Source organism: Argiope bruennichi, chromosome 4, assembly GCF_947563725.1.
Source record: "Argiope bruennichi chromosome 4, qqArgBrue1.1, whole genome shotgun sequence".
NCBI classification, from domain to species: domain Eukaryota; kingdom Metazoa; phylum Arthropoda; class Arachnida; order Araneae; family Araneidae; genus Argiope; species Argiope bruennichi.
In genome coordinates, this window is record NC_079154.1 from 124,180,466 (window position 1) to 124,200,115 (window position 19,650).

At 29.0% G+C, this 19,650-nt stretch overlaps 1 protein-coding gene across 2 annotated transcripts in view; it reads right to left on the bottom strand.

Annotated features, from left to right (window-relative positions):
• Positions 1 to 19,650, bottom strand: part of LOC129965402 (1-phosphatidylinositol 4,5-bisphosphate phosphodiesterase epsilon-1-like) — a 365,955-nt gene that overhangs the window by 79,550 nt on the left and 266,755 nt on the right. For both annotated transcript variants that reach the window (XM_056079248.1, XM_056079249.1), the window contains exons 12-13: positions 18,628 to 18,948; positions 16,333 to 16,392 (exon numbers count right to left, since the gene is read on the bottom strand). In XM_056079248.1, the coding sequence (XP_055935223.1) occupies positions 16,333 to 16,392; positions 18,628 to 18,948 (381 nt within the window). The remainder of the gene's footprint in view (positions 1 to 16,332; positions 16,393 to 18,627; positions 18,949 to 19,650) is intronic.

Consider the following 19,650-nt stretch of genomic DNA (forward strand, 5'->3'; position numbering starts at 1 on the left):
CTGATACTATATGTTACACGATAATAATATATAATCAAAATCTGAAATCGTAAAAATAAATACTTTAAACTGCGAAAAACGTGGGATGCAATAGAAAAAAGGACTGACTGCCAACTAGCAGAAACCGTGGCATAAGCAGCTAGAGGGTTAATATTGATGTGATTATTTAGATGGATCCCAACTTATAAACTTATTTCTATAAAATAAACAAAATCCTTCTTTTAAATGGCCAATTACATCTCATTGTATGACAGAAGATCAGACAGTAGTAGGAGATTTATATTTTGCTGTATTGTTCATCTCTTGGTAATTCTCTTATATATAATATTTATGATTACAACATGAAATTGCAACATCATTTTAAACATTGATAATGCATAACATGGGTTTTTATAAGAACGCACTGAACGATAAACTGAATTATAAACTCACTAAATTCCATTTCTATTCGTTGTTCTTTATATACATTTTATTAAAAGATTATGGGAATTTATTTTTAATGCTCAAATTTTATGTTAAAAAATTCAATATTAGTGTTCTCTTTTTAGCTTCACTTTTTTCAATTCCTACTATTAGATCACATTCTCTCTCTATATATCTTGTTTCATTTTCAATTGTTAATAAAATACTTTTTATTCATCCACTCAAGTTCAAATACATTTTTTAAAACTTGCAGTCGATGACACTTGATGTTAATACAGTTTTTTTTAAATATTAATTAATTAATTAAATGTGTCCAGTAATTTCTATGTGGTCGCCAAATCCGATGCCATGTCGCCAAATGGTTGCTACGTTTGTCGCCAAGCTCTATTTTGCCACTTAATATTGTAATTCTTTCATATGTATATACATATTTATATTAATTGTAATTATTTAATAAAAAGTAACTAAAATAAATTTTTTTTGTTGACCTAAGAAGGAATTGACTTAATTTATTTTTATATATTACTTGTTTCACATTAGAATTTTTTTTTTTATAAGGATAAACAATTTCATTTGTAGTGAAGTTATCATATTAATTTTTCTCACACCCAATTTAATGGTTTTAATTTATTATAAAGAATAGAAGATGTAATTACGAAGTCTTCTTATTCAAATCTTTAGTACAATAGGTAAAAAAAGGTAGTATTTGTTACATTTTATTTTACTTCGAATTCAATAGTTTCTTTATTGTTTTCATCTTAAATATTATGATCATTTACTATTATGCTATTTCAGTTGCAACTATACGAATTAATCATAATTCAAAATATTTATTTGTATAAAAAGCTTTATAAAATTATTTACATAGCATAACTGATTTTTCAAAAATCGGACGGTGAGTAAGTTCTAGATAGCTAAAAAAACTCGAAAATCACGTGACTAAAACAGAGCTGATCCCAAGTTTATCAAGAGAAAAAAAAAATACATATTAAAACAATTTTCTATTTATTCCAATTTTTAGAATTCTAGTTGCTTTATCACAGAAAGAATATTAGCTATTAGAAATCTTTTTTCAGCAGACTGCAAATTTTTACATGTTTTTCCTTTTTCATTAATAATCACAATTATTCCAGGATTTTCACAAAGTTTTTAACTAACGCAATAGGTTTACTTATCTTTGGAATTATCAAAAACTTATTTGAAGATGCCGGTTTTTACTTAAAGAACTACTGAATTGTCAAATAATATGAAATATGAGCAAAAATTCACTTAATAAAATCATTACGAATTACTGAAAAAAAGAACTGCATGGATGAAAACTATAGCTTACAAACTACATGAAAAACAGTCAAAATGTGCGAATAGCCTATAGATGTTATTATTTGTACATATTATTATCTAATTGATTTAAAGAAAAGATCATACAGCACGTGAGAGGTTTAAGAATTATATATAATTTTTGCAGAGAATAACAAAGCCTATGAATGACTTAATATCATCTTATAAATTTAAAAATATGATAACTCGATTCACGTGTGAAGCACGTGTATAGCAGAGGGTTAAAAGCGGTCACGTGACTGAACTATTGAAAGACAAATCTCATTTTTTTCATAACGCTTTCCAACGGTTAGCATATTCTAAGCTTAAAACGCCTACATTCTCTGAATTAATATGACGAACCACTAGTCGAAAATTAGTGTCCTGCACATCAATCTTTTTTTCGCATAAAACAATAACAAACCATCAATATTTGTGAAAAAAAGAAAAGAAAAAAAGGGAAAGAAAAGAAAAGCGAAGCGAAATCACGAGTCCCGAGTGCGCAGCGCTACGCGTGGGTACATAACCCTTTTAGCCAACAAGTGCTTCTTCCGGCTTTTAAAAAGGCCTCGAACAAAGAGCGGACTCTTTTCCATTTAAGGGTTCACCCACTGATTACACACGCCAGACCCGCCGGTACCACTCACCGATGCTGCAGCGTCTGCCGTACCGACCTCTCCTCGGTTATGTAACCCACCTGTCACCCTGGCCCTCCGGACGGGGATAAATAATCGTTTGGCAACCGTGGCGAATCAAAGTAATTGGTAGCAGAAGCTTGGCAGCAAGATCATGACTTATATCATTCGTCAAAAAGTGTATTAAAAAAAAATCGAAATAAGAATGAACCGTTATCACTTGAGGTTCTTTTTTTTAGAGTTTATCGAATTAATATGAGGTTTATTTTGCTCGTTTAGTGGTTCAATAAAATGCACTATAGACGTATCTCATTTTTTATTTTTTATTTCAGAGATAATGTGAAATAAATCTACTATTTTTAATTGCAACGAAATGCAGTTGAAAGTTAACTAAACAAATGAAGTTTTAAATCGTTATAAATAGATGTTCTTATAGTAGTGGAAAGAAAGACTCAAGTTCGCTCGAATGGAATTTTTTTATCCGACGTGCATTTAAACTAAAGAAAATGATGTAATGCATCATTTTAAAGCTTTTTTTATTATTTAGCATCATTATCTGATTATACGTTTACTTTCACAAAATTTCAGATTTTGGTCTTTCTTCTTTGAAAAAAAAAATGGCGAGAAAAGAAAAGAAAAATGGCGACACACACACACACACACACACACACACACACACACACACACACACACACACACACACACACACACACACACACACACACACACACACACACACACACACACACACACACACACACACACACACACACACACACACACACACACACACATTTTTTAGTAACTATTAGAGAGCCTTTTCCATCTGCTCTGAAGCTGACAATGTCACATAGCGCCATCTCGTAAATTTTTGTGGTACTTGCATTGTTGTTATAGGATGATAACCTACTTCAATCAATACGGTACCTCCAAATTTCGTGAGATGGCGCTATGTGACATTATTCGAATACGTTCGGCTCCAGTCCAATAGTAACAATGCAATTATTGTGCTAATCAATCAAGCTGTACAAGTCATATTACCGAATTTGGGCACAAGTAACATTACTAAATTACTTGTCGTACAAGTAATATTCTCCAAATCAATGTTGGATATGTTTTTCTTTGATTAGATAAAAGAACTCGTACGGTTTATTTGCAACGTGTATTTATAGCAAACCTGTGCACTATACAATGCCTAAGAAACCTTTGAGAAAAATATTTAATTTTAATTTAAGCAGCCAAAGTTCATCCGAGCAAAACTCAGTCTCCCAGGTACTCGAAGATTAAATACAATAAATTCTGTTTAATGCATTACCTGACTGTTAAAAAACATTACTTAATTAACAAGACGATACATCTTAAGTTATTCAATTTCAACACAGACGTAGACATTTTTAATTTCAGGACTTTGTTTTGCTGATATTCTTCTCCGATTCTGAACTGTAAAGATTAATTAAACCCTATCAATATGGTTGATTATAAACACAAAGAGCACATCAGGGCCATGGGTTGAAATGTGCTGTAGTTCCATTTGCTTTTCAAACAACTCAAATTTATATTTGACTTGTCAGATATAAAAGTTTAGTTCAAAATGAACCAGTATCCAGATTATTCCAAGCGACAAGATTGACAGTTTCAAATGATTTGTCATCAGTAAGAAAATATTTTCTCATGAACCAGTCATTTCAATGATTTGAATAAATGAAATCAGTTTTCATTGAGGTCATTAATCATTTTTCAACAGTCATCAAACCTTTTAGTTGTCAGAAGCCAAAAAAGATTCTTTAATTAGACAAGATTTCGCTATTTGCAGATACTCAATTCGGGATTTTGGACGATAGAGATGTCAAGAACTGGAAACCAATCAATCTCGATTTCCATTCTTTAACCTAACATTCTTTTTAAAAGTCTATTAAGAATCATACGAAAACCAACTTCGGTGATGTTTCCAACTTGACCATAAAGGTACATACCTGAACAAAAGAAATCCAACCAAAGAAGGAAATATCATAATGCATTCGGCATATGAAAAACTCTATATACCAGTTTAGTTTAATTTAGCTATATTAACGTCCCGTTGTAAAGCAATACTAGGGCTATTTTGGGACGGACCTCGTCATTTTGAACAGCGGTCAGATGACGAGGACGACACCTGAGCTGGCACCCCCCTCTCCACGCCACACCACACAAGCGGGAGGACGTTTGGCATGACGGATTTAACGTGCAACAGACCCCCTTACACGACGGTTCTTCGGTGGAATCGGGTCTCGAACCTGAAATCTTACGGTTCACAAGCCAAGATCTTAAACCAGATCTATATACCAGATTCTTGTATCAAGCTATTCAAAGATTTTAAACATTTCTACTTGACTGAGGCTCTAAAAGATAAACACTTAGTTGAACTTTGGAAAATAACGCGGAGTAAATTTTTGGAAATTTGACAATAATTTTACGAATTTTGATAGCATCATTACCCATTTATGTGGCAAATAAAGAAAGAAGTTACCCCAAATTAAAATTAAAATTAATAATGAATCTCTGAGATCCAAAGCATGTCACACGAATTTTTAAATTGATTTTTTTTTATCATTTCAACTTAGCAAGTAGTAAGGAATTTTATTGATACAACTAGCTAATTCTCGTCGAAAATTAAATGGATAATTTATTAGTCAAAGGAGGGGGGGGGGGAAAGAGAAAGGAATGCATTTTACATGGTGATAGGTAAAATCTTTTTATGCCCTTTAAATTCGAAAAGGCGTCTTGTATAGCCAGGGAAGAAACATACACGCATAAAAAAGTAACTATGCTGAATTTATTGAGACAGGTATTAATGTCCCTAACGGGGAAATAAGAAGCTTAGAAAAAATATTACTAAAAAATAAAGGAGATCAATCAAAAATTCCAATTAGAAAAATTTATGATATATAATAATAAAAATATAAGAAATTTGTTTCGACATAAATCGTAAATATTTTATTTAAAAGTAGCAAACGATTATTTTAATAATTATAAATTTTATTTTGTAAATAGTTGCAAAATTCAGATCGGCAACAGTGATATTTTTGGAACTTTTAATTTGTTGTTTAAAAACGATGCTAGAATTTTGAATGAAAATAAGTTGATGTAAATTTGATAATATTATCTATAATGTAATAAGATTTAGTTTTATAGTAAGTTTGTCTGCATTTTATTTTTGTTGACGCACGAACACAACAAATTCTTTTTCAAAACACGAAAAATTCATAATTTTAACCCAAAATATCAGCGCTAATTTTGCATATAATTCAATGAAATTATTTTTATTATGGTATAGTGTACATTTTTCAACTCGTATTTTTTTGGCCGATCTCCTATATTTTAAAAGTTATTTTTTGCAACTTCCTTATTTTGTCATTAATATTTTTATAACAAGTCTCAATATATTCAGCATAATCACTTTATAATAGGTATATGTTTCCTTCTTGACTATACGAGATGCCGTTTTTAATTTAAAGGGCCTAAAGGACCCTTTATATCTGTATGTTTCTTCATAAAATTCATATCATATATTTTCTATAGTTATTTTTTAACATAATATCACCGTATTTTCGTTTATAAAGCTTTTTACAATAAAATTTAACGTAATATTTTTTCATAAAGGTTATTGATATTAGCGAGTTCAATTTTAATTTTCTATCAATAATATTTTTTTGTCTTTTGTTAAAAAACTTAATTTGCTATTCTAATTTTTGAAACAAATGCTTGTTTTTTAAAAATAAACAATAAATAGCATTTTAATTTTTATATTAACATTAACTTTTTTTTTATTTTCTTTCATTTTTTTTAAATATTTTAATGGAGAAAGGACTTATACAAAACCAATACAATCAATTGGGATGTCAAAACAAAAGCTTGTTCTAGATGTGAAAATTTCACCCGATCTTGAATACATCATTTCATTGCCTTATAATATTTAATAGCAAATATTTTGTTTCAACAACTTTTTACATAAGCTGATTGAATTTAAAAATCAAACATAAGAGTTATTACAGTTCAAAATGCTTTTGTAATCTTGATAAATAATCATAATCTTAATTAAATTTTTAAGAAAATTATGAAATCGTTAAATTTATTTTTTTTAAATTCATTGCATTTTTTATTATTAGCATTAAGAACAAGAGCCTTAATCAGTGCTTTGTTATTATTTATTATCCGTACAAAGAATGTGACTTTCGAATATTAAATTATTTTCTTTTATTTAGTTCAATAAAAATAAAGTATCAAATTCGCAATGTATATTTTCTTTCAAAACATATCTGGAAAATTCCTCTGAAAACATACCTAATCAATGCTGCAACGGAATTTTAAGGCAAAAATCATCAGGAATCTGTAATAAATATTTTTTTTTTCATTATCACTATTAAGATGACAGAAAGTCATCCATGTTGAAAATTCTGCTCCCTAGTTGGAAAGGAAGATTTCTTTTGATTCCATTTAAAGATCTGTGCCGTATATATTATCTGTTTTATCTGAGTGTAAAAATGTGCTCTTAAATTTAATTTCCATTTATTTTATTTCCTTATGTTTTTATTTTTTAAACTAAAATAAAAAGAATAATTGCAAAGATTGATGTATAATTTTAAACTTTATTATTATATATGAGTGCTCTCAAAAAACGTTGAGTATTTTAAAAATTGGAAATTAATTGTTGACATCTGTAAAATTAATATATCTTTCTAATTTTATTAAAATATCATGCTCATTTCATATGAAAAATATATAAAATAACACAGGCGGATTTTAAAAATCGTGTTTTTTCTAAAAAAATTAAATTTTTGAAAGTTTGGCGAATTTACGAAATATGTAATTATAATTCATGACGAATAATCAATGCAAGCCCTCAACTTTGTGGCAGTATTAAACATTCAGTAAAAGTTTCAAAAATATAAGAGGATCTTCATCAATATTTAGCTTAACATTATTGAAAAGAAACAATTTTTTAAAATCTTTTCTCTCAGGTATTAATTCATATCCAAAGAGTTTTAACTAATTTTAAAAAAAGCAGAAATGAAATGTTTTATAATTTAGTTTTTCAACAAAAAGCCAAAAAATGAAAGGATGCATGAATCATGTTGATATTTATTTCTTAATTTCATCATTTCAACTTTATCATATTTTATTATTAAGAGTCAAATTAATTATATTTTTGCGATTTTAATTCACTGAATTTTGTGTAAATTAGTCATTTATTCTATAATATTATACAAAGTAATTTTGACTAAAAATATCAATTATATTTTCTGTTTGAAAGCGAATTGATAAATAATTATTTAATAAATATAATTATTAATTATAATAATCTTAATAGTAATAATGAATAATTATTATAACTATAAAATGATTAATTAATAGAAAAATTTAATTAATAATTATTTAATAATTAATATAATTATAATAATATTTATTATTGTAATTATTAAATAATTAATTAATAAGATAATTATTAATAGAATTATTTAATAGAATTGAAAATATAAATTCAAAATTAACAATTAATACGCTATTTTTCTTTATTCACTAGACTGTATAAATAATAAATGAAACATCAACTGTAAAACCTTTCACTATATTAATAAAACTATATAACAATTATAGCATTCTAACTAAACTGGATTCTTGTATTATACTCAACATGAATGCAACATGAACGTACGAATGTATGAATGCAACATGTCTTCGTACGATATGATAAAAAATTATAATTCTTTTCTAACACTATAAACATCCGATTTTACAAATAAGATAAATTTAACATTTTCATTGATTATTAGTTTTACTTTCTCATGATGAAGTATTGTAATAGTCGAAATCATTTATCGAATTTGATGAATCTTTACGTTTCAGACCCCCTGAATTTGAAAAACATTTTGAAAAACGTGTTTTGTGTACCCTCATGGTATTTTTATTCATCTGTGAACCCAATAACTCATAAATGCTTTGAGCTAGACAAATGAATTTTTGTATATAATCTTTATTCTATATTTATTGATATGTATCAAACTCTGAATAAAATTCATTTGGTCTGTTCGGGTGTCCTAACTTGATTTACCATGATCACTACAAAACTAAGAAAGCTTAATGAATAAAATAATATGACACAGATTTAACATCCAAAGTGTATACAGGTATCAAATTTGGAACCAAATACATCAAGAGGTAGACCATCTGCCGGTCTGTGCTTTTAGAACTATATAAATGCGGAGACTTAAAAACGCAAGGACTTAAACATAAGAAATTTGATATCTGAATTTTGTGGCTACAGTTGTAGTTCAATGTCAAATTTTAATTCTAATCTGTGGGAAGCAGACATCCAAAATATGTATTTGATTTTCTAATACCTATGTCAGCGATTAATCACCGAAATAATTGGGAAAGATCACACTTTGAAAGGCTTTTTCGTAACTATTGTTCGCCATTGACATATGGCAATAATACAAAAGTACAACCATTAGAGAATATGAGAAATAGTTTCAGGAAAAACAATTCCCCTGGTTTGTCTAGAAAAGCAAATACATTTTTTTAAAGCAATCTCACCCATCTCAGTCTTTCGAATTCATGCAATAAGAAGAAGAAAAAAAAAAAAAAAATTCCGCGACCAATAATGCATAGTTCTGACATTTTTTTCCCCACATGCATGCCTGATTGGAAAAAAAGGCAGAGAATATTCGTTATTAATTCCAAACAATTTATTGCAATCTTTTTTTAATGGACTTTTGAAAATTAAAAGATACATTATTTGTTTGCTTATACATTTATTTGTTTATATATTTTTGTTTAATACATTATTTGTTATTTTAAGGTATATAAAGTGAAAATGACATGTTAAATCAGCGGGAGTAATCTGCCAGAAACATTCCCGCATATGCTCTAATAAATTATTTGTGTATTATTAAGCGTATGCCACTGGTGAACAACAGATACGAAAGAGCTTAATAGAATGATCTTTGGCAATTTTTCTTTTGGAGATTAATCGCTGGAATGTAGTTAATACACAAGTACTCGAAAACTGATTATGTATATTGGACTCCTTTTTTTTCGACTGACGAAACAAAAAGTTGATACAGAACTAAAATTCAAGTCACAAGATTACATACTAAATTATTTCAGATATGTAAGTCATTATGTTTTTCGGTTACCGCTGTTTATATGTTTTTGGAAAAACCAAACGGTCAAGTCTTTGACGTGGTTCGAAATGTGATAAAGAACTAAGCTTTAGATATTGAAACTATGATCCAAATTTCATTTACCTAGTTTTTAAGCTTTTGAACAATCTCTTTTATGTATATGCAAACCGATAAAAGGTCAACACTTTGACCTATCTATTTCTATCTTTTTTTTTGTTATCAGATTTCGAACATATCTATACTTTAGATGTTGAATCTGTGCCAAATTTTATCCATTTAGCTCTCTTCTTTTTATAGCTATTGAATTTACTTACATTCCAACAGGTGGACAGGCGGATTTCTTCTAAATGATTTTGTTCAAAATTTGACAGAAATCTCCAGATTGAGTAGTGATCATGTTCGAAATTTCAGCCGTCCTGCTCACAATAATTTTGAGTAATTGTGTTCACAGACAAATGGAGATAATTCTAAAAATATGTTTTGGGGAAGAAAAGTGAAACGTGGTAATTTCTCAAACTCACCAAAATACACATTTTTTTGACGATAACAATATTTTCTCTTTTTATACTTCTTATACAAGAAAGCAGATAAATAAATAAATAAAATAAAATAATAATAATAATATAAAATATAAATAATATAATAATAATAAAAATAATATAATAATATAAAATAAAAATAATATAAATAATATAAAATAATAATAATAATAATAATAAAAATAAAATAAATAAATAAATAGCTCTCACATAATGTGCAGTTACAAATTTGGAGCACGTTTGTTCTTGCCTAAACTCATTCGATAATGCTTATCCCATATAATACGATTTTTTTAAATTTTGTATGAGTAACAATGTAATGCGATTTTTTACGAGTGTCCACTAAAAGATAATCGAAACATAGAGTGCTTGAATGTATATTAAATGCAATTACTTTAAAATTTACAGAGAGACAAGCCGAAAAGTACATGATTTAATCATGTGTGATACTTTAAAGGCCTCCAAGAATATCATTGCCAAAGACCTCAAGGTCAACTTCATCTACCCTACTTGTCAGTATAAACGAAATAGTCTCAGTAAAAGCAACGGAAGTTTATACATTAATAGTAATGATGAAATGCAGTAAAAAAAAGTACTTCCATTAAACGTTAAATTCTGAGTTACAGTTTCTTTTTGCTTTACATATTTTGAAGCTGATGGAGTGTATGTACTATATAGTCAAAGTAATTGGTATTTGCTACCTCTGTCTTAAAACTTTCAAAAATTGGGAAAATATAACTCGATGCAATTCTTTAACTCTTTAAACTAAAAAAAAAAAAAAAAAAAAAAAGGCTAACTAGGAACTAAAACACAGAGGCTATTTCAAATAAGTTATATCAAAAATCTATACAGGTTTACACACGTTTATACTCCAAATCAGTAATCAATAATCTAAAAACGTTTTTGAATGTATGGTAATTTAAATATATGAAAAGCTAAATTATTATATATTAACAAAAATAAAAGTTTACTATACAACTGAGCAAAGAATTTATGAATGTACAATAAGTGATATGATACTATGCATGCATGCTTTGTGGTACTACGGATGCTTCGGCGATGCTTATACCGAAAAAATGGGATTGAAACACGCTAGCAAAATGTACCATGAGATACCACAGAACTGATATTAATTGTTTCCTTTCTAAAGTTGTTCAGAGTTGCTTATTAGTTCGCGGGAAACAAAGTTTATAATATAAAAATAAACATTCAAATGCTATGCATAAGAAAATGAAAATTACTAGTAATTGGTTTTTGCTTCCTCTGTCTTAAAACCTTCAAAAATTGGGAAAATATAACTCGATGCAATTCTTTAACTCTTTAAACTAAAAAAAAAAAAAAAAAGGCTAACTAGGAACTAAAACACAGAGGCTATTTCAAATAAGTTATATCAAAAATCTATACAGGTTTACACACGTTTATACTCCAAATCAGTAATCAATAATCTAAAAACGTTTTTGAATGTATGGTAATTTAAATATATGAAAAGCCAAATTATTATATATTAACAAAAATAAAAGTTTACTATACAACTGAGCAAAGAATTTATGAATGTACAATAAGTGATATGATACTATGCATGCATGCTTTGTGGTGCTATGGATGCTTCGGCGGTGCTTATACCGGAAAAATGGGATTGAAACACGCTAGCAAAATGTACCATGTGATACCACAGAACTAATATTAATTGTTTTCTTTCTAAAGTTGTTCAGAGTTGCTTATTAGTTCGCGGGAAACAAAGTTTATAATATAAAAATAAACATTCAAATGCTATGCATAAGAAAATGAAAATTACTAGTAATTGGTTTTTGCTTCCTCTGTCTTAAAACCTTCAAAAATTGGGAAAATATAACTCGATGCAATTCTTTAACTCTTTAAACTAAAAAAAAAAAAAAAAAGGCTAACTAGGAACTAAAACACAGAGGCTATTTCAAATAAGTTATATCAAAAATCTATACAGGTTTACACACGTTTATACTCCAAATCAGTAATCAATAATCTAAAAACGTTTTTGAATGTATGGTAATTTAAATATATGAAAAGCTAAATTATTATATATTAACAAAAATAAAAGTTTACTATACAACTGAGCAAAGAATTTATGAATGTACAATAAGTGATATGATACTATGCATGCATGCTTTGTGGTGCTATGGATGCTTCGGCGATGCTTATACCGGAAAAATGGGATTGAAACACGCTAGCAAAATGTACCATGTGATACCACAGAACTAATATTAATTGTTTTCTTTCTAAAGTTGTTCAGAGTTGCTTATTAGTTCGCGGGAAACAAAGTTTATAATATAAAAATAAACATTCAAATGCTATGCATAAGAAAATGAAAATTACTAGTAATTGGTTTTTGCTTCCTCTGTCTTAAAACCTTCAAAAATTGGGAAAATATAACTCGATGCAATTCTTTAACTCTTTAAACTAAAAAAAAAAAAAAAAGGCTAACTAGGAACTAAAGCACAGAGGCTATTTCAAATAAGTTAATATCAAAACTCCATAAAAGGTTTACTCACGTGGCGTATAAACGTGTGTGATATACACGTTTATACTGATTTGGAGTATAAACGTGTGTACTCCAAACGTTTATACTCCAAATCAGTAATCAATAATCTAAAAACGTTTTTGAATGTATGGTAATTTAAATATATGAAAAGCTAAATTATTATATATTAACAAAAATAAAAGTTTACTATACAACTGAGCAAAGAATTTATGAATGTACAATAAGTGATATGATACTATGCATGCATGCTTTGTGGTACTACGGATGCTTCGGCGATGCTTATACCGAAAAAATGGGACTGAAACACGCTAGCAAAATGTACCATGAGATACCACAGAACTGATATTAATTGTTTCCTTTCTAAAGTTGTTCAGAGTTGCTTATTATAACATAAAAAAAACATTCAAATGTTATGCAAAGAAAATGAAAATAACCAGAATCATGAAATTCGATACACGTGCAGCATTCTATTAGCATATTAATGTAGAGAATTTCAAAAAATATCGCAGAGATCAAGTTTATTGCTATAATTTTTAACTTCAGATTTTTAATATTTAATAAAAAAATATGTAGATTTGCACTTATTTTTTCAAAAAATTTTCAAAACTCTTTTTTACATTAATGCTATGCACTGATAAAATGTAATATTTTTTTTAAAATGAATCTTTAAAAGAAAAAAAAATGGAGAAGAAGAAGCAAAACATAGCCAGAAGAAGAGATTTTAAAGTAAAAGTCTGTGAATGACAGACATAAGTCGTTGATATCTAATCTTAAAAGTATCAATAATTTTTCAGAGAAATGTTTTTTTATAATTTTCAAATTCCATAATGACGATAAACAATAAAATATAAATTTTTAAATAATGTTCTTCGTTTTTAATTTCTATATATTCAGTGAAAGTTGCTACAAGAAAACAACTTTTCTATTATTATAACGTCAAATTAATTAGTTTTGTCTGAAACATCTAAAAGTGAATGAATTGAATGAGAGAGTTTTTTTTTAAGCCGACATAATAGATATTAAAACACTAGATGGGGGGGGGGAATAAAAGGAAGGATTAAAAATTTTTTGGATTCACGATAAAAATTTTCACAAAAACGAATATAAAGAACGTCACTATAGATGATGTAGGGGTATTGGTGATTATGTAGCGGTTAGATGTATAATTAAATTAGGCAAAATAGTTTAAAGTAAAAAAAAATTTTTTTGCCAAATTTAGGTAATGGCACACCAGCACAAAAATCACTCTGCTAACATTACTGAATAATTTAAAGAAATAATATAATTTATAATTTTTTTTATTTGCACTTAAAAATAAAATTTTCTAAACTTTTTCAGTTTTTTTTAATGCAGGTAATTGCATCAGCTCCTTGAGCGCAACAAATTACCAAGCCAACTGCCATAGTAACTAATATTTATAAGCAATTTTACAAAGCCATTTGGCGAGATAATGGGTAAAAAACAAAACACTCCTTTGCTCCGAGCACTAGCGGTCAGCATGAAGTGCTCAGATAGAAGAGTGAAGAGAAATTAAAAGCTAATGTGTCGTCACAGACATTCTTTTCTTTTGCGGTTTGTTGAACAAGTCTTTTCTTGTTAATTTTCCGAGTTCTTCCAAAGAGAGAGAAAAAGCAAATAAAATAAATCCACAAACAGTGTTTGTATATTCTACTACAGCAATCAATGCTTGTTTATACTTGGATCGAAGTCTGGGTTTTTGTAAATTTCGTGTAAATAATTTTGGACATCCGTTCTATTGCTAGTGAAAACTTTTATATGTTATAACTTAATTTACAATAAAAATGCGTTTTAAATATAAATAATAAAAATTTTATACATTAAAATTAATAACATCACATATCTGCCAAGTAGTATAGGAACAGCAAAGGAAATCTTAGGAAAATCTTAACAAAAAGGAATCTTAGGAAAGGAACACAGTGAAATTTACGATAAAATTTAGATCTGCTGAAATATGAAATGTTATAAACAATTTAATAATGAAACTTTTTATCAGTACACTTAAAACTCTGTACATGATTTTCACGATTTTTTTTTTTTGTAAATTAACTGAAATATATTTCAAACTTTCCGAATGGTATCTCTTATTTTCAATGAATAAATAGCAGCAGATATTTTACAGCTATATATATATAAAAAAAAGCGAATGAAAATTAAAGTTAAAAAACAATGCAACGTTTTTTTTAAGATTCATATTGTTTCGTTGCTATTATATAATCTTGTTTCTTCTTTTTTAAATCTACACAATAATTATTAAAAATGAATAAGTTGAATGAAAACAAGGCTTTCCTCTATATCCTCACACTGCTAAATAAATAAAAGACAATATAAAAAAATCTAAAATAAAAAAAAATAAATAAAAGATTTAAAAACAGAGAACAATGACATCAAATAATGAAACCGAAAAATTGTTCAACGTTTCAAGTACACAAAAATGTTAATATAACAAAATATTTCCAAAATGGAGAACTTGGGGACCCCCCCCCATTTATTTGTATGCTGTTAAACGACATTCACTCAAAAGAAAAGAAAAAAAAATCACAACAAAGAAGCACTGTAAACAATCATTCATTTAAAAATGCATTTTGAAAGCAGATAAAAACATTCACAGAAAACAAAACATAATCTAAAAACATCCACTGCAGACAAAACCCTGATAAAATTAATCATTTTATACTGCCAAAAAATAGAAAAAAAAAAGTCGAGAAAACAAAACGCAAGAGAAAAAAAAATACATTTTCTGAAGAAAAAATATAAAAATAAATAGCAACAAACAATTATGAAAAACACCCATGATGCATTTATAATAGAGCAATTAATCAAGAACTTTGACAATAAGCTAATCAAATTTATTTTTTTAATGTTTCTGAACGCTCTCGTGTGAAAAACTAGAAATATATATATATAAAAAAGGAATAATAAGGCGAATGAATTAAGTAGGTTATCTCAGAGTTCAGGCAGCAGTCACTGTCGCAATACTAGTTTTTCTAGTTACGTTTCACATTCCTCCCTTCCACCCCACCACCCTCAAAAATTATCTTTTGGAAATGGAGGTAGGTCGGACTTACCATAGAGAAGAAGGAAGATCGGAACTTGTGAAAAACGTTCTCCGGTCTCTACTCATCGAACTGGCGGCTTAGAACTAAACCCCGCCAATGTGATGATGAATTTTTGGCGCCTTCGCTATGATTACCCCTGTCGCTTTGCAATAGATCCGTGTCGACCAATCAAAGCTCCCAGTTCTCCGACTCCCCTTCCTCTTCCGAACGTACGCTCGAAAGAAATGGAACTAGCTGCCTCAAAAGAATGATTCTTTTGTAATTCGAAGCGGGTAAAGCGTAAGGACGATATGAAAAGAAACCAAACGCTCAAATGGATTCATTCTATCCTTATTCTATTGGGAAATGAGGTTCCATTATTTTCGAGTGTTTCTTTTCTTTGCTTCTCGCTCTCGACTCTCTTTGTCAAGTTTTTCATTTTTATAAATTTCTGTTTATCAACAAATCTCTCTCGAAAGAATGTTGAGGAGGGACAGAGTCGATCGTCTCCATCAGCGAAAGAGGAATATTTCCCAGTGCAAAAAAATTCCTTTTTGGCGTCTTAATCTTGCATTGATCTCTGATAAAGTAGTCGCACGATGTTAGAGGATGAATAAAATAAATAAACAGATGAGAAAAATTGATTTCTTTCGGCTTTTTTTTAAACATTTTCTTAACACTTACCGTCTCGTATTCTCGGCGTATGGCTTCGGCTTGTTTTTCTTCTGTGTCCGAGTCATTTTCCTTTTAAACAAAAAGAAAAAAAAAAAAATCAAATAAGAAATTGCTGTAAAAAATTGAAATACATTTAAAAAATGATTTATTTCGTAAGATTGAAGGTGAAGTAGCTTACCGCGTGTGCACATTAATGTATAAAAAAAAAAGTTGAAATTCTTAAGTGCTGATTATTGCATAAGAGGTTTATAACATTTGCCATCGTTTCTTAAATTACTGAGATCCTTTTATGGCAGATTACTCGGATTCTAATACTAATATTTTCCCCATTCCTTCAGATTGTGCTAAAGATAGTTGATAATGTAAGTTCATGCATTCTTTTCTAAAGTTCAAAGGCTTCTTTATTGAAAGATTTTTACTATGCATTTTTATCGCAGAATGTTAGGTATTTAACGGAAATATTTAGCTGAATTTAGCGAATGTGGCTTTCTATCTTAGGATAAATAAAAATTTGAAGCCTAAATTATTTGAATAGATCTCTTAATGTGTTTGGTGCAATTTATAGCGACAAAGAAAAATTTCATCTTAAGTAGTGACCAAACAAAAATAAATACACTGCAGATAAAATGAAGTTATTACTTTACATAATAACAGAGAAAGGTAAGTTTTTCCTTTTTAGCAAGTCTTATGATGTTGAAAATTGGACTTATGATCTACGCAGAACATTAAGCCATTTTTGAAATTGAGGTCCTGGCAAGACAATGGCATACCTAAACCACCTTACCAGATAGGATGGCCATAGCATATTAATTTTTTTACTCCACTCTCAAATGTTGTTGTGTGTTAGCACAGTTTCTTGTTGCCTAGCATTGCAGGTTCAAAACCTGGAGTCAAATGTTTTGGGATCAAATAATAGAAATAATCTTTTGGAAGTTAGAGATTTGGCCATTAAGTGCCGGCTCAGATATCATTATCATCTGTGTGGTTCGAAGGGATGCGGTTAGTTCCATAATATTACAAGTGAGGCTTCAAAAAGACATTATTCTAATTAACGAACTGCATTTATTCACGGCTTAAATAACTTATTGTATGTCGGTTATTTATTTTTATTCATATGGTACATAAGAATTTTAAAAGAAAACCTGCCATACTTAAATTAATTGTTATTATTTATTTCATACCAACATTCGATATTAAATGCCATTTGACACATGATTCAAATTTGACCTTAATATTTATACTAAAATTCATATGGAATACGTCATTGTAAATGATGATTCAAATGCCTTTAGCAACTTTAAAAATCAATAATTCGTCATCAAAAAAATGTAGAAAAATGCTGTATCCGCACAAATGATGGCAGAAGAATCAAATTTTTGTAATCATTGAACCAGAATACAAGGGTTTCACAGTTCACAAAATAAACCATTAGATTTTTCCTTGGACGGTGTAATGATGCGCCATTTAACATAGGACATTGACTAAAGAACTAACTGACTGATACTCATACGAAACATGAGCACCAAAAATAGTGGTTCATGCCACCAAAGTGTGATTTCTCTCTCTCTTGAAATTTGTGTTCTTCAATGAAGGACGTCATATTGAATATTTATCAGTCGCTTCTAAAGAAAACATCTTTTCTTTAGATTCCTTTACAAATACTATTCCATTATCTGTAGAACAATTTGGTGATTTGTTTTGTATATATTGTTAATAATAAATTCTAATTCCCTGAAGAAAGTTAAAAAAACCAGTTTCTTTTCTTTCCTTTTAAAGCAAATTGCACCTTTTTTAAGATCTTTTTTTTTTTTTTTGCAAATTATTAATTTTAAAATTTCGACTTTAAAAGTCAGATTTCTGGACCACCCTATATTCGCCACTCTAAGCACAAAATTTTCTTTAGATATATATTTTGAAGTACCATTTCACTGGGGTTTATACAATAGCTTAGGATATTGTATAAACCAAATGAGGTGTTCAGATATTTTAGGCATTTCAAAGAACTTAAATACCGAAATTCTGCGCTCCATTTGCGTAGAGAATACATTTCGTGACATATATTTCTAAAGTAACAAAATTAGGTATGATTTTATAAATTGAAATTTAAGTGGTAAAAAATGGAGTTTTCATAACCCTTAAGATTTAATTCCATGAATTATGATTCATATTCCATATTATTAACGAATTTTCTTCAGAAGAATTGAATGGCAATAGCATGATCGAACCTTAACTAGATTATTCAATAATTCTAAACAGCAAATTAAAGAAATTATTTCAGATTGAAGAAAACAAAATCAAACCCACCTGCATTCGAAAAGCATTACGAATATCGTTAATCCACCTTCTGTACTGTTCTCCTATGTTACCCACAGCATCGAGGAATTCTTCAACTTCCTTCCTGTTGTCGAGCAAGAGATCATCTGGGCTCATTTGGCCCCACTCGAGGAGTAGGCGGAAAAGGGCCCTTTCTTCTGAAGGCATTTGGGCCCTAGTGCTCAGTTCCGAGCAAGCCCAGTCCCCCAGTGTGTAACTGCCCTCTGTGGTAGCACTGCGGGTGATGGGAGAACTGTCCAAGGTGACGCGGGGCACAGAGCAGGAGCGGGGGCGCAGCAAACATTCCGATTGCTACAACAAAGGAAAAATAAATATATATATATATGATAGCTACACAAGGAGTTTTGATTTATGAGCAACATATGATCATGATATCGAGATGTTTTAATTTATACTTCGGCAGTTAACCCTTTAAAGGGCCGTTTTTTTCTAGCCATATTATGTTAAAATATTTTTAGGCTTGAAATTAGAATAAGAAAAGAGATTCATTTAGCTTATTAGATAAATTTAATTTGATTCATTAATTAATTTGGTTCATTAACAATTAAGTAACAAATCAATACACATCATTTTGTTGAGATAAAGAATTGAAGCATCTAAGTTTCTGTCTTTCTAAAAAAATATGTCAGAACTTACACCAACCTACATAATTTCATACAAATATTGATAAATTTGATGGGAAGCATTCTTTCCACGGCTCTAGAAAGGGTAAAAATGGGAATAATCATCTAATCTTAACCTCAAAGATGATGATATGCGAAAATTAATGATAATTTGAAGATAGATCCAGCTCTTGTACATTATTTTTCATGATTTACGTTAGATTTAGCAGATATCAGAAGGACGCCATGTGCATGCGATATTCTCTTCAAGTTAGTTCAGAGTTTGACGCAGTACCTTTTTACCTGACTATTGTAGCATCTACCGAAATGTTAGCTCGTTTTATAACACATAAAACGGGTACACACATAAAACATACACACGCACTGGTTT